Consider the following 16,531-nt stretch of genomic DNA (forward strand, 5'->3'; position numbering starts at 1 on the left):
TGTAAGACGGTAGATAAGCAGTGGCAGACATTTAAGGAGCTATTTCATAACTCTCAACAAAGATATATTCCAATGAGAAAGACTCGAAGAGAAGGATGAACCATCCGTGGTTAACTAAGGAAGTTAAGGATAGGATCAAATTAAATACAAAGGCATACAATGTTGCAAAGATTAGTGGTAGGCCAGAGGATTGGGAAATGTTTCGGAAACCAGCAAAGGACGACTACAAAAATGAGATAAGATTATGAGTAAACTAGCAAGACATATAAAAACAGACAGCAAAAGCTTCTATAGGTATATAAAAAGGAAGAGAGTAGCTGAAGTAAACGTTGGTCTCTTACGAAGGCATTGGTCCCTTAGAGGATGAGACTGGGGAATTAATAATGAGAAACAGGGAAATGGCAAAGACTTTGAACAAATATTTTGTATTGGTCTTCATGGTAGAAGACACTAAAAGTATCCCAATAATAATAATCATTGGTCTTCATGGTAGAAGACACTAAAAGTATCCCAATAATAATAATCAAGGGACAAATAGGGAGGGAGGAACTTAAAACAATTACTATCACTAGAGAAAAAGTACGAGGCAAACTAATGGGACTAAGGGCCCAAGTTTCCACATGATTCGCGCCTGATTTTTAGGAGCAACTGGTGGAGAACGGACTATCTTAGAAATCGCAATTCTCCACATTTTTTTTTCTGCAGTTCTAGTCAGGTAGAACAGTTCTAGTTTAGAACAGAATTTTTTCTTCAAAAGGGGGCGTGTCCGGCCACTGACGCATGATTTGAAAGTTTCCACAGTGAAAATGTACTCCAAACTAAAGTAGAATGGAGCCAGTGAAGATTTTTGTAGAACTGAAAAAACCTGTTCTACACATTAAAAAATCAGGCGCAGGTTACAAATTAGGCGTCCAGAACGAGGTGGAGGGGTGGAAGGGAACTCATTAAATTCGACAATAAATCCTTATTTATACTTCTACAAGTATTATACAAATAAATCCAACCTGAATAAACATTTATAAGCCAAGAAAAGATTAAATAAACCATCTTTCTACCTGTGTGAAAGTGCTTCAGCCAGGGAGAATTCTGCAGCCGTTTGTGCCGCTGAGCGGGAGAGAGAGAGAGAGAGAGAGAGAGAGAGAGAGAGAGAGAGAGAGAGAGAGAGAGAGAGAGAGAGAGGGAGGGAGGGAGGGGGAGAGAGAGAGAGAGAGAGAGAGAGAGGGAGGGAGGGAGGGGGGAGAGAGAGAGAGAGAGAGAGAGAGAGAGAGAGAGAGAGAGAGAGAGAGAGAGAGGAGGGAGGGAGGGAGGGAGGGAGGGAGGGAGGAGGGAGGGAGGGAGGGAGGGAGGGGAGAGGGGGAGGGGAGAGGGAGAGGGGGAGGGAGAAGGGAGAGGGGGAGAGAGGGAGGGGGGGGGGAGAGAAGGAGGGAGGGGGGGAGAGAGGGAGGGTGAGGGAGGAAGAGGGGAGGGAAGGGCAGGGTCAGGGAAGAGGGGAGGGAAGGGGGGGGTCAGGGAAGGGGGGGGTCAGGGAAGGGGGGGGGGGGTCAGGGAAGGGGGGGGGGTCAGGGAAGGGGGGGGAGGGGGGGGGTCAGGGAAGAGGGGGGTGGTCAGGGAAGAGGGGGCCTCGGGTCGGGTCGGGGGAGCAGGTGTCGGGTCGGGGCGGGGGGGGGGAGCGGGTGTCAGGTCGGGGCGGGGGGGGAGCGGGTGTCGGGTCGGGGGGCGGGAGCGGGTGTTGGGTCGGGGCGGGGGGGGGAGCGGGTGTCGGGTCGGGTCTGGTCGGCGAGGAGCGGGTGTCGGGTCTTGTCGGGGGCGGGGAGCAGGAGCTGGCCGTGGGAGGAGCCTCATTCACGCAGCCCCAGTGAGGCCATTCAGCCAAGGCTAGGGGCTGCGTGCTTCGGGCCCCTCCCACACAGTTCGGCGCCTGGAGCTACTGCACTTGCGTGCCGACTGTAGCGCGCATGTGCAGAGGTCCCGGCACTGTTTTCAGCGCTGGGACCTGGCTCCGACCCCCCACAGCTCGTGCTGGCTGCGCCGAGTGCCACAGGACCTGTAAGTAGGTGGAAAATACTGAGGATTTTTTTAGGCGCCGTTTTAGGCGCAAAAAACGGGCGCCCAGCTCGGAGGGGCGCCCGGTTTTTTTCTTGTGGAAACTTGGGCCCTATAGGTGGACAAGTCCCCTGGACCTGATGGCCTGTATCCTAGGGTCTTAAAAGAAGTGGCTGCAGAGATAGTGGATGCATTGGTTGTAATCAACCAAAAATCCCTGAATTCTGAAGAGGTCCCAACTGATTGGAAAACTGTAAATGTTAATGCCCCTTTTCAAGAAAGGAGGGAGACAGAGAGCAGGAAACTATAGACCAGTTAGCTTGACATCTGTCATTGGGAAAATGCTGGAGACTATTAAGGAAGTAGTAGCAGGACATTTAGAAAATTTGATACAAATCCAGCAGAGTCAGCATGGATGAAAGGGAAATCATGTTTGACAAATTTACTGGAGTTCTTTTGAAGATGTAACAGGCAGGGTGGATAAAGGGGAACCAGTAGATGCGTATTTGGATTTCCAGAAGGCATTTGATAAGGTGCCACATAAAAGGTAACTGCACAAGATGAGAGCTCACGGGGTTGGAGTGTAATATATTAGCATGGATAGAGGATTGGCTAACTAACAGAAAACAAAGAGTCGGGATAAATGGGTCATTTTCAGGTTGGCAAACTGTAAATGGTGGAGAGCCACAGGGATCAGTGCTGGGGCCTCAACTAATTACAATCTCTATTAATGAGTTGGATGAAAGGACCAAGTGTAATGTAGCCAAGTTTGCTTATGATACAAAGATAGGTGGGAAAGCAAGTTCTGAAGAGGACACAAAGAATCTTCAAAGGGATATAGATCGGTTAAGTGAGTGGGCAAAAATTTGGCAGATGGAGTATAATGTGGGAAAATGTGAGGTCATCCACTTTGGTAGTAAGAAGTTAAACCCCCCTCCCCCGCTCATCCACCAAATTCAGCTGAAGCCAGTTACAGACCAACATTCCAAGCCAACAGTGCATCTCTCACCGCCACCCCCCCCCCCCGCCCCCACCAAATAATGCGGTACAGAGGGATCTGGGGGTCCTTGTACATAAAACACAAAAAGTTCACATGATTTGGGTTTCCAGATATTGTTTGTTAATTCATTTTGTCTGTCCACAATAATATGTTTAAAATAAATTCACTGCATTGTATTTATCCCCAATACTCATCTGTAACAATATGTTTTGAGAGATATGCACTGTTGGCTTGGAATGTTGGTCTGTAACTGGCTTCAGCTAAATTTGGTGGCCGGGGGGGGGCGGGAGTTAACTTCTTACTAAAAAAAAAACTGTAACCCGTTTCTGAAAGTTCATTTTCTGATGACTTCTCAGACCTTAATCTTTTATCTACCTCAATTAAATATAGCAGCCATGCCGATATGAAGTACAACTGTGAAGCAAATTTACATGAAGTCTGAAAAAAATAATTGCACTAGAGTTTAGAAAGAACTTGCATTTCCATCGTGCCTTTCATGACCGCAGGACGTCTCAAAGACCTCAAGTAGTTTTGAAATATTGTTGTAATGACAGAAAACATGGCAACCAATTTGTGCACAGCAAGGTGCCACAAATAGCATTGAGAAAAATGGCTAATTAAAATTTTTTTTTAAAGTGATGTTGGTTGATGGATAAATGTTGGCCAGACATTGGGAGAATTCACTTGCTCTTCTTCGAATAATACCATAGTATCTTTTATGTCCACCTGAGGGGGCAGACAGGGCCTCAGTTTAATGATGTATCTGAAAGATGGCACCTCTGAAAATGCTTTACTGAAGTGTCAGTCTGTCTAAATTATGTGCTTGAACCCATGACCTCCTGACTCAAAGGTGAGTATCACCAGCGAGCCAATGCTGATACTTAACTCATTAATCTCATTGAATGGTTTGTTTGCTGCAAAAATGAATTAAAATATTCAACACCTTACACTTCAGAATTGAATCTTTAACTGTGTATCCAGAATATTTACTTAACATTCAACTTCCTCCGTTCCTGATCTTCTTGGCCAAATGCTAACTGCTGTGAGGATGCAGGATGTACTACCAGGCCTTGCTCAATGCAATTTTATACTAGCCATTGGAAGATATAGAAAAGGCTCTTTTCAAATATTTTTCTCCCCTGCCCAGCAAGAAACAAAACAACCTTTGTTTGGTGCTTCCCCACAGTAGTGCAGATGAGACCAGGAAATGAGCATGTGGGAGAAATCAAACCTGTGCCCCATCATCCTATAACATTGTATGTTACTGTTCTAACATGCTGTACTAATTTGCTTCCAGAACATTAGGCCCTTGAAATTCCTGAGCAAGCCTAGGTGGAGGGTAAATCTGGGACGGAGCAGAACCTTTGCCCGTCTACTTTAGTATCCTTGGTCCCATTGAAAATTCCAGGGTGAAGCTACTTTGAATATTGGTGCCCATGTCATTCCCAGTGCATATGGGGCTCCTGCCTGACTATCAGTTGGGTGGGAAAGGAATTTAATTGAGGCACTCCGTTGCGGTGTTAGCAGACCCACAGCTGTAGAAGCGCCAAAAACTTTTTTCAAAAGTATGGCTGTTTTCTTATGACTCTCAAGCATTCCTGATATATAGTACTGCTTAGGACATCAATTAGGCAAACATATTGTGCGACATATTTTCCTAATTTACATGCCATTGTAATACAGCCAACCCTTATGGGCCTGCCTGTGAAAATGCAGGGATTTCCAAAGGAGCTAAAAAGGGTTGAAATCCCTGTGAATCTAGTATCCTGTTCCAAATTCCAGCCCCAATGCTGGCAGTTCATTATCCAACCGCCATCTCCAGCAATTTCAGGGCCTAGGTTTGTAAGCAACTATTCATTTTGTGGAAAATTCAGTAAACTTACTGTTGCAAAAATACCACTTATTTCAGAATATTTCAAAAGTTTGTGAACCTTTCTCCCATTTCAAAGATTTTATACTAGGACAGTTCACACAACCTGTGCCACAGAATGATAAGTTGTCTGTTTGTGCCAAATTCAAGATCGAAGACAACACATCTGAGAAAGATGGTAATTCCCCACCCAGAAGTTATAAATTATATTTATATAAAAATCAGAAAGCAAGTCGAGTCCTACTATTTTTATATGCCTCCCAATGGCTAATTCAGCATTGGTTGAGATCTTGATGGAGGCCAGCTGACCACCTGCTCAGTCAATGAATAGCGTAGAGTGTGTATACACGGGACAGGAAACTTAAAATAACTAAAGTAATTGTTTCAGAATGAATCATTAAAGAAAGAGAACATAAGACATTTTGGACAGAAAGTGCTACTATAAAAAGTGTTATTATGAAATAAATTTGAGAGAAATGTTGGTATTTTACTGTACTTGCTCACAGCTGTCTGGATTTTCTAGCGTTCACAAGGGTTATATTTATTTATTCATTTTTCGTCTACTCACCCTGAACTGCTGGTGGTCATAGCGGTCATGGATGACAATGAACCGGAGATCAAAGCGCTTGCAGAGGTCGAAGAGATGGTCTGTTTCTGCTTTGGTCCATCCATCATCATGTAGATACATCTGGTATTCCTGCTCTGAGTATACAGGCACTTGAACTGTCTTTAGAACCACAGAGAAATTCACTTTGCTATTATTTAGAAATTTTTGCAACAAAACAATAAGCTTGATATAATGTGAAGAATTGCTACTGACTTCAGTTATTAGTTATTCCAGTGTTCCCATTGATTGCTGGGCAAAAGGACAGCTTATTTTTATACCATCTCTCAAATGTGCAATATCTTTACTGACACTACTTACAGTCACCAGAGCAAGTGTGAAATTGCAGCAGCACAATTAATAGCTTACATGCATCAATTTCCCCAAATACTATACAGCAACATAGCCAAAGGTAGTTTTATTTGGTTTTAATACAACAACCCAGACAAGCATGCAGTAAACTACAATATGACAGACAGCAAGTCTTACCATTCCTAATTTTTTTCAAATCTAGTAAACTTTCCAGGAAAAATTATGGCCTTATAGTATAGCTTCTTCTTGACAGTAATTTAAGGGAAAACCATATTGTTTCCCCCATCTTTCTGCACCCACAAAAAAGGGACTATGATTTCTTGTGTCAAGATAAGTGTGTTTTACCTTATTAAACCTAGCAAAAGGGTAGTCTTTCCCTTCATCTGCCAGACGTCTCCAATGGTAAAATATTGCACCATCCTTCCTGGCTGGGTTGGTGAAAGGCATCCACTTCCATGGTCGGACCTTCTTACATCCCAGCTTCGCTTTAACAGTCCTGTACCCTTGTGTTGTGTCACTTGGAAGCAATGGAGGCGCATCCCTTTACACAACATACAAAGTAAACATTTAAAGTGTAGTTAATATGCAGATAAAAACATATGCAGATACAAACATTTATATACAAATAAATCTTAGTTAAAAATCTTAGGTAGGGCACCAGCTTCCTGTTCATAAACCTTACTTAGTTGTTACAATTTTCAGTCAGACTTGTGATTCAACTTTCCAATTGTAAATTGGTATGTCAACAATTTCCATTCAATTTTGCTATGTAATCTTTCTTCATCAGTTCATTGGATATATTCAAGAGGGAGTTAGAGATATAGCCCTTATGGCTAAAGGGATCAAGGGGTATGGAGAGAAAGCAGGAAAGGGGTACTGAGGGAATGATCAGCCATGATCTTATTGAATGGTGGTGCAGGCTCGAAGGGCCGAATGACCTACTCCTGCACCCATTTTCTGTTTCTATGTTTATTGATGAACCAATAAATTGAATGAAACTTGACAACACAGAGGCAGTGGAGGGATCGAGAGGTGATGAAGAAGTACAGCGGAGTGTCGTCAGCCGACACGTGAAACCTGAACCCATGTCTTTGGAAAATGTCACCAAGTGAATCCTTTGGGGACTCCAAAGCTAATGGCTAGTGTGGAACCAACCAAGGGCCGTCCCACTGAGCTGGGCAACTCAGAACTGGCACTGGAGGAGGATGGTATGGCTAACCGTGTCAAAGGTTAGAGAGGATAATGCACCAGTCACAGAGCACTTCATTTGTAACTGTTTTGTTGCTGTGACAGGACCCGATTGGAGAGATTCAAATATCGAGTTGCGGGAAAGTTGGACATGGATTAGTTGCTTTAAAATGTGTTTAGTTATGTCACAAATACAACAGGAAAATAAACATTCAATATTCCAGTACCGTTACTGCTTCCCTACTTATATCAATAAAAAAGCCGTTCTGTTTATATACACCCACACTTAATTAAAAGTACAAAATATTGGAAAACAGCTAGACATCTTAAAAACAACAATATACACTTCAGTAAGACGACAGTTGGTAACCTAGTTGCAGCTTATCTGAACTCAATTGTATTAGATTCCCAGCCGTCCAATATTTTGTATGGGACAGTCCTTAATCACTGTGTGCCACCCAAAAAACAAACACTAGGACCTGTATAAATCCTTGAACCAGTAAGTCTTGATCACAATCTATGTCTGCCTCAAGCTTTCCTTCATGGGCAGTCTGATAGCTTTAGTACACTATTTATACTTGCCCTTTCATGCAGTGGCTCATTTTCCTCTGAAAAGAATAATACATGGCAGAAACAAGTGTAGAGGAGGACTTAACAATACTACAAGAGGAAGCAAAACTATAAAATAACAAGTTCAAAAAATGGATTGAGATAAATCTAGGCTGACACTCCAGTGCAGTACGGAGGGAATGTTGCACTGTCAGAGGTGCCGTCTTTTGGATGAGACGTTAAACCGAGACCCCCGCCTGCTCCCTCAGATGGATGTAAAAGATCCCACAGCACTATTTTGAAGAAGAGCAGGATTATCCCTGGTGCCTGGCCAATATTTATCCCTCAATCAACATAACAAAAACAGGTATCTGGTCATGATCACATTGCTGTGCACAAATTGGCTGCCGGGTTTTCCACATTACAACAGTGACTACACTCCAAAAGTACTTAATTGGCTGTAAAGCGCTTTGTAACGTCCGATGAGCGCGAAAGGCGCTATATAAATGCATGTCTTTCTTTAAAAATCCCAAAATGCAGAGATAATAGAAATAAAACGAAAATCAACCAAAGTAAGAAAATGAAAAAAAAGAGATGAAATGGGTAAAAACAATCGGAAAAGCTTTCCATCTTCCTTAATCAGAATAATGTCAAGGCACTATAGTGAGCCTATCACACTTAACTCTCCTATATCTCAAAATGGGATCGGATTTTGTGTGCATGTTGGAGAGTGGGGGGGAGTGGGGGGGAGGGGGGGAGGCAGAGGGGGGAAGGAAAGAGAGAAAGAGAAAGACAGAAGTGATAGGAAAGTACAGCTGCATCTCTCCAGGCAAACAGTCAATGTCAGTAACTTTCACCAAAATTACATACTTGTTTTTAAGAATAAGGAGAGATTCATATTAAACCTGCAGTTAACAGTAGTCAGTGAAATGCTAATACCTAGCATGATCTGGACAAGACTGCTAAGTTACAGATAAAGCACAAACCACTGAAATGGTATCTCCTGAACTTAGAGTTTAGCATTTAATGCATTCCAGTTACAAACTTTCATTTCGTTAAGTATTTTTCTACAATTAATGTGTTTACTGGATTGAAAATTGTAAATATCTAACAAACACATCAGTAGAAACAAACCAAGCAGATGAAATTCTTTAAGACAGCCCATAATTCTAAAATGTGGTAAAACATATTTGCAAGGTACAATTTCTGTTGCATTAAGGGACTACATTCTGTGTGGAAAGCTTCTTAAATAAGTACCTATCACCATCCTGTGGCCACAAGATAAACTACATCTACAAAAAATACTGAACGATGGACCAAATAATGTGAAAACACAAAAGTAAATATACAGTAACATTTAGTGATGTAAGTTTCACAATTTTAACTGCCAAAATAATCTCTTAATTGTGTCCTTGAACCAAGACATTTGATTCTTAGTAGCAAACCAGAGTTCGTTACACCATTTCTAAAAAAAATAACTGTCCCCTACCCCACTCTTCCCAACCCATAGCAAGCAGCAATCCTGTGTCTGTCCCAAGCCTCTGTCAATGTCAATCTGTGATCAGGTATTAGGAGATGGATGAGAAAGCATTCCAGAACAACTGATCACTAATTTTCCTGGAATTTTTTGGGGGAACCATTGGCCTCCACAGAAGTTCATAGTGTGGGCACAGAGTGGTGATAAATGCCGATCCATTTCCCCATATTTGCAAGGTACAATTTCTGTTACATTAAGGGACTACATTATGTGTGGAAAGTTTCTTAAATAAGTACACTCCTTCTCTACAAAAAGTGTGATGGGTTAGAGCAGACACAGTGAAAGTAAACTTAGTTTTAAAACACATAGGAAAACAAAAGCTTTCAATCCTTGTAGACTTTCCTCTTAAAATCAACTTTTTAATGTTGACATTCTTGGGGTTAGAGAGAAGAGGCAATGGCCCCGGTATTTGTTGTAAATTACCATGCATTGGTTGTAATTTACCAAAATTCCCTGGATTCTGGTGAGCTCCCAACAGATTGGAAAACTGCAAATGTAACACCCCTATTTTAAAAAGGAGGCAGACAAAAAGCAGGAAACTATATACCTGTTAGCCTAACATCTGTGGTTGGGAAAATGTTGGAGTCCATTATTAAAGAAGCTGTTTTTCCAGCATTTGGAAAAGCAAAATTCGGTCAGGCAAAGTCAGCATGGATTTATGAAGGGGAAGTCATGTTTGACAAATTTGCTGGAGTTCTTTGAGGATGTGACGAACAGGGTGGATAACAGTGGATGTGGCGTATTTGGACTTCCAGAAGGCATTTGACAAGGTGCCACATAAAAGGTTACTGCAAAAGATAAAAATTCACGGGGTTGGGGGTAATAAATTAGCATGGATAGAGGATTGGCTAATTAACAGACAACAGAGAGTCGGGATAAATGGTTCATTCTCTGGTTGGTAACCAGTAACTAGTGGGGTGCCGCAGGGATCAGTGCTGGGATCCCAACTATTTACAATCTATATTAGCGACTTGGAAGAAGGGACTGAGTGTAATGTAGCCAAGTTTTCTGACGATACAAAGATGGGAGGAAAAGCAATGTGAGGAGGACACAAAAAATCTGCAAAAGGACATAGACAGGCTAAGTGAGTGGGCAAAAATTTGGCAGATGGAGTATAATGTTGGAAAGTATGAGGTCATGCACTTTGGCAGAAAAAAAAATCAAAGAGCAAGTTATTATTTAAATGGAGAAAGATTGCAAAGTGCCACAGTACAGCGGGACCTGGAGGTACTTGTGCATGAAACACAAAAGGATAGTATGCAAGTACAGCAGGTGATCAGGAAGGCCAATGGTATCTTGGCCTTTATTGCAAAGGGGATGGAGTACAAAAGCAGGGAAGTCTTGCTACAGCTATATAAGGTATTGGTGAGGCCACACCTGGAGTACTGATTGCAGTTTTGGTTTTCATATTTACGAAAGGATATACTTGCTTTGGAGGCAGTTCAGAGAAGGTTCACTAGGTTGATTCCGGGGATGAGGGGGTTGACTTATGAGGAAAGGTTGAGTAGGTTGGACCGCTACTCATTGGAATTCAGAAGAATGAGAGGTGATCTTACTGAAACGTATATGATGAGGGGGCTTGACAAGGTGGATGCAGAGAGGATGTTTCGATTGATGGGGGAGACTAGAACTAGAGGGCATGATCTTAGAATAAGGGGCCGCCCATTTAAAACAGAGATGAGGAGAAATTTCTTCTCTCAGATGGTTGTAAATCTGTGGAATTCGCTGCCTCAGAGCTGCGGAAATTGGGACATTGAATAAATTGAGGACAGAAATAGACAGTTTCTTAAACGATAAGGGGTTATATGGGGAGCGGGCAGGGAAGTGGAGCAGAGTCCATGATCAGATCAACCATGATCTTATTGAATGGGAGAGCAGGCCTAATCCTTTTCCTATTTCTCACGTTATTATTTACAGGGAGGCAAGGAAGGAGCGGGGAGCAGTTTTGCATTCAGGAAACACAGACAAATGGGTTTCCCTCACGTCCCGAATGAACTAGATGGGTTTTTACGACAATCCGGTAGTTTCATGGTCACCATTACGGATAGTAGCTTTTTATTCCAGATTTATTTAATTATTTGAATTTAAATTCCCCAGTTGCGGTGGTGAGATTTGAACTCGTGTCTCCAGATTATTCTTAAATAGAGGCATAAAGTACAAAAGCAAGGACTTTGTGGTAAACCTTTATAAATTACTGGTTAGGCCTCAGCTAGAGTATTATGTCCAATTTTGGGCACCACAGTTTAGAATCATAGGATTTCGGCCCATCGTGTCCACGCTGGCCAACAAAGAACTATCCAGCCTAATCCCACTTCCCAGCTCTTGGTCTGTAGCCCTGTAGGATACGGCACTTTAAGTGCACATCCAAGTATTTTAAAAATGTGGTGTGGGTTTCTGCCTCTACTACTCTTTCAGGCAGTGAGTTCCAGTCTCCCCCCCCCCCCCCCCACTACCCTCTGGGTGAAGAAATTTCCCCTCGTATCTCCTCTAAACCTCCCCCCAATTATTTTAAATCTATGTCCCCTGATTGTTGACCCCTCTGCCAAGGGAAACAAGTCCTTCTTATCCACTCTATCCCTCATAATTTTATACACCTCGATCGGTCTCCACTCAGCCTCCTCTGTTCCAAAGAAAACTGACCCAGCATCTCCAATCTTTCCTCATAGCTAAAATTCTCCAGTCCAGGCAACATTCTTGTAAATCTCCTCTGCACCCTTTCCAGTGCAATCACATCTTTCCTGTAATGTGGTGACCACAACTGCACATAATACTCCAGCTGTGGCCCAACCAGTGTTTTATACAGTTCAAGCATAACCTCCTTGCTTTTCTATTCCATTCTTTGACTAATAAAGGCAAGTATTCCATATGCCTTCTGAACCATCATATCTACCTGGCCTGCTACCTTTAGGGATCTGTGGAGCTGCATTCCAAGATCCCTTTGTTCCTCTACACTTTTCAGTGTTGTACCATTTAATGTGTATTCCCTTGCCTTGTTAGACCTCCCCAAATACATTACCTCGCACTTATCCGGATTGAATTCCATTTGCCACTGTTCTGCCCATCTGACCAGTACATTGATATCTTCCTGCAATCCGCAGCTTTCTTCTTCATTATCAACCACACAACTTATTTTAGTGTCATCTGCAAACTTTTTAATCATACCTCTAACATTCAAGTCCAAGTCATTGATATGTACCACAAAAAGCAAGGCACCCAGCTCAGAGTCCTGCGGAACCCCACCGAATACAGCCTCCAGTCACAAAAGCACCCCTCAACCATGACCCTTTTCTTCCTGCCTCTGAGCCAATTTTGGATCCAACTTGCCACTTTGCCCTGGATCCCATGGCCTTTTACTTTTGTGCCCAGTCTGCCATGTGGCACCTTATCAAAAGTTTTGCTAAAATCTATATACACTACATCATACGCACTGGCCTCATCGACCCTCCTCGAAAAATTTAATCAAGTTAGTCAGGCACGACCTTCCCTTGACAAATCCATGCTGACTGTCCTTGATTAATCCATGTCTTTCCAAATGAAGATTTATCCTGTCCCTCAGGATTTTTTCCAATAATTTTCCCACCACTGAGGTTAGGCTGACTGGCCTGTAATTATTCGGTCTATCCCTTTCTTCCTTTTTAAACAAAGGTACAACATTAGCAGGCCTCCAGTCCTCTGGCACCACAACTGTAGCCAGAGAGGACTGGAAAATGATGGTCAGAGCCTCTGCTATTTCCTCTTTTGTTTCTCTTAAACAGCATGGGATACATTTTATTCGGGCCTAGGGATTTATCCACTTTCAAAGCTGCTAAGTCCCTATGTTTATCTCATCTAATATCTCACACTCCTCCTCCCTCATTGCAAAGTCTGCATTGCCCCTCTCTTTTGTGAAAACAGATGCAAAGTATTTATTAAGAATCATACCCATATCTTCTGCCTCCACACACAGATTTCCTTTGTGGTCTCTTTAGGAAGGAAGTCAAGGACTTGGAGAGGGATATTTACTCAAATGGTGTCAAGAATGAGGGACTTCAGCTATTTAGAGAAACTACAGCAGCTGGGATTGTTCTCCTTAGAGCACAAAAGATTATGGGGAGAAGCCGGTTGCGCGGGGTCTCTGGAGCATTGTGTGGCCGTACAGGGAACATTGGATAGGGAGAAACAGTTTCCACTGGCAGAAGCATCAGTAACCAGATTTAAGATAATTAGCAAAAACAATGCAGGGGGGAAAAAAAGAGAGCTATCTGGGATGCACAGCTGAAAGAGGGGTGGAAGCAAATTCAATAGTAACTTTCAAAAGGGAACTGGATATATACTTGAAAAGGATGAATTTGCAGGGCTAGGGGGAAAGAGCAGGGGAGTAGGTCTATTAATGGACAGCTCGTTCAAAAAACTGGCACATACACGGGTTGAATGGCCTTCTTCTGTAATGCATGATTCTATGATACAGATTACTAATGGTACCAGTCGATCCACATCCATAATTGCCAACAGTTGCCTCTACTTTTAGCAATGAATTGGACCTTCATAATAGTTGAGCTGGGTTTACACCTCATTATGTATTATGTATGTTCCATCAAGGAGACCAATGTAGTAAATCAAATAGGAGTGTTTTCATATAGTTTAGTTTTTATATTAAAATTGAAAAAATAACCAACTGTCAGTGCAGGTTCCCACATCAATGACTGCAATCATTACATAAAGAAACATTTTATTTAAAAATAATTCTGATAAAAATGTTATCATTTAACCAGATGCTTCTTGCAACTTTCCAACATTTTCACCACCTTAAAATGCCAAAGATGCAGCAGGCGCAGACTGGCCCTACAAACTCAGTGCAATAAAAGAGCACGAGAAAATCAAGCAGCATTCATTTTTAAGTACATGTTGCTGATGGGCTACTGGGACGTTTCACTACATTAAAGGCGCTAAATAAATACAAGTGGTTATTGCTGTTGTAATTGCGTTTGAAGAAAAAAAAAGAGAGACATGATGGGACTGAAATTGCCCTGTGCCCCATTTGGGGTGGATAATTCGAATAAAATGGTGTATTTCCGCCCGAATCGATGGGGCGTGGAATAGAGCGATTTTGGGCACTTTTGACTGGAAAAATGAACGGGGCTGTGTTGAGGGCGGAAATGGCCTCTGCGAAGCGGTGTAGGGGCGGGATAACTGACTGAGGACCCAATTTCCCCTGACTCGCATTCACTCATAACGAGGTTGCTGCTCCCTGGCCTTCTTAAAGAGCAGGTCATTCTGATCAGAGCAATTGCTGTGTTTGTTGTTTCTCATCTTGTAAAATGGCAAGTCAGAGAGATAGCAGGAGGGCAAGCAGATTCACAGATGCCCAAATTGAGATGCTGCTACAAGCTGTGGAGGGAAGGAGGTGCCTCCTATTTCCGGAGTCTGGCAAGCCCTCTCGGCAGGTCTTCAAAGATGCTTGGGCAGTGGTGGCTGCAGAGGTGTCGGCGACCTCAATACTGGACCGGACGGGCATTCAGTGTCGGAAGAGGTTCAACGACATAACTCGAGTGTTGAAAGTGACTACATGCTTCCCCTACTATTGAGCTTCGGCCTCTGAGCCTCTCCTTCTCCAACTCTTATTTACCTGCTTCTATTTCCAGTTAGTAAAGCAGCATTTCAGTGGCGAGTTATCTATATGTCATGTGTGTATACTCACAATTGAAGGTCCCTTTCATTTGCATCTAATGAAGCTGCACATCCATTATTGCCAGATGCATCACTGGACTGCTACTCACCAACTCTTCTTTGCTTTGTAGGCCAAGATGGCACATTATCGCAGGGAGCAGAGAGGACGGGAGGTGGAGAGGCCGACTTCCAGCAGTTGACCGATGTTGAGGAAAGGGTTCTGCGGCTAATGGGGCCACAGGTTGCCTGTCCAGTGGCCAGAGGCGCAATGGATCCCGATGGGGGAGGCATAGTTAAGTCAAGGACTTCTTTTAATGCCATTTGTCCGTAACTGCACAAACGCCCATCAGTAACGTGGTCAGCAATGTGTGCACCTTGGTTGCTGCATGGTCTATACCCCTCCCTCACCCTCACGCCACTCTTTGTTAAGATACACTGGGAGTACAAGTTCATTGCAGTTTAACCTAGGAGAGGGTCTGCACTGGGTGGTACACTGGGGCCTAGCGGGCTGCAGCATGGTCAAGGGCAAAGGGAACCTCAGGAGCCAGCTCTCCAGAGGGCGGGTTTGCACGCGAGTTCTGCTAGACAGGACTCGGATGAGCATCTCGACGTGGAAGCGTTCGAATAAAGGGCGTTTACCATGCACTCGGAGATGCTGGGGCAATGGCAAAGGTGCCCGAGAGCCTTCGCAAGTGGTCAGGAGTGTGGAGGAGTCTGCCTCCCGCATTGCAGACAGCTCTGCGCACATCATGGAGCTCATCATTGCAAGTACACAGACGATGTTGGACTCCCAGAGTGACTGTGCGGATCCATATCTCATAACGCGTGTCATGGGCGATATGGCAGATGCCATTACAGCACAGGCAGAAGGGATCCAACGTCTTAGTGCTATAATGAAGAGGGTGGCTGCTGGCGTGGAAACTCAGAATGCTCTCATGCAGTCTCAGCAAGAGGCCACGCAGCATCTTACTATTGTCATGGAGTCCATGTCTGGTGGCATCGAGTCTGTGTATTCTCTCATGCCCGCAAGCTCTGACTGCTTCCATTACCGCTGGGTCCACCACAGTCCACCGGTGATCAGACGGTTTCGCAGCAGCTCACCAAACTGTGCTCCAGCAGATTGGTGGGGATGCTGAGGTGCTGTCCTGGGGGAGTGGCACCAGGTCATTGGAGCCAGAACATGCTGTGCTCTCTCACAATCACAGCATTCCCGATCCCAGCCCTGCCACTCAGTCATTGCCACCAGCCATGGCTTGCACCTAGCCAATCCAGAGTGCTGGTGCCGAGGCTGAGGCGGGCCAGTCTGCAGACGGCCCTTCCAGGGCCAGAGCTAGTCCAGGGCATCTGACAAGGACATCTGTAGCGTCTGGAGGGGAAACAGAGCAGCCTTCCCACAGCCATGCTGTAGCCACAGGGGAGACACTGTGGCGTAGTTGCAGAATAGGTAGTCGTAAGGAGGGTTATAAGAAATTACACAAGGGTGATGGATAATGCTGATGTTTTTGCACCTTTTTGTCACCTAAATCTTTATTTGGATGATCAATATTTGTGCAGGTCTCTCATTTCAGTGCTGGGAATGAGGTGTGGAAGTCATCATTGGTTTGGCCATGGCCTTGCACACATGACGGTGGATGTGCTGAGCAAGTCAGTGGAAACGAGCATCTGAGAGACAGTCTCGGACTTCCCTTGCATGATCAGGATGGCGAGGCCGCCTCCTGCGCCTATGCCTTTTCCTCCTCCTCCTGTGCTACTGCTACATCGTCGGCCTATGGCTGTGCCCTC

The 16,531-nt window shown here is 43.9% G+C and overlaps 1 protein-coding gene across 3 annotated transcripts in view; it reads right to left on the reverse strand.

Moving 5' to 3' along the window:
* Positions 1 to 16,531, reverse strand: part of dmap1 (DNA methyltransferase 1 associated protein 1) — a 100,672-nt gene that overhangs the window by 45,154 nt on the left and 38,987 nt on the right. For all 3 annotated transcript variants that reach the window (XM_070886077.1, XM_070886076.1, XM_070886078.1), the window contains 2 exons: positions 6,175 to 6,370; positions 5,482 to 5,640 (listed from right to left, as the gene is read on the reverse strand). In XM_070886077.1, coding sequence (XP_070742178.1) covers positions 5,482 to 5,640; positions 6,175 to 6,370 — 355 coding nt within the window. The remainder of the gene's footprint in view (positions 1 to 5,481; positions 5,641 to 6,174; positions 6,371 to 16,531) is intronic.

The sequence above is a fragment of the Pristiophorus japonicus genome, chromosome 8, assembly GCF_044704955.1.
Source record: "Pristiophorus japonicus isolate sPriJap1 chromosome 8, sPriJap1.hap1, whole genome shotgun sequence".
In the NCBI taxonomy this organism is placed as follows: Eukaryota; Metazoa; Chordata; class Chondrichthyes; family Pristiophoridae; genus Pristiophorus; species Pristiophorus japonicus.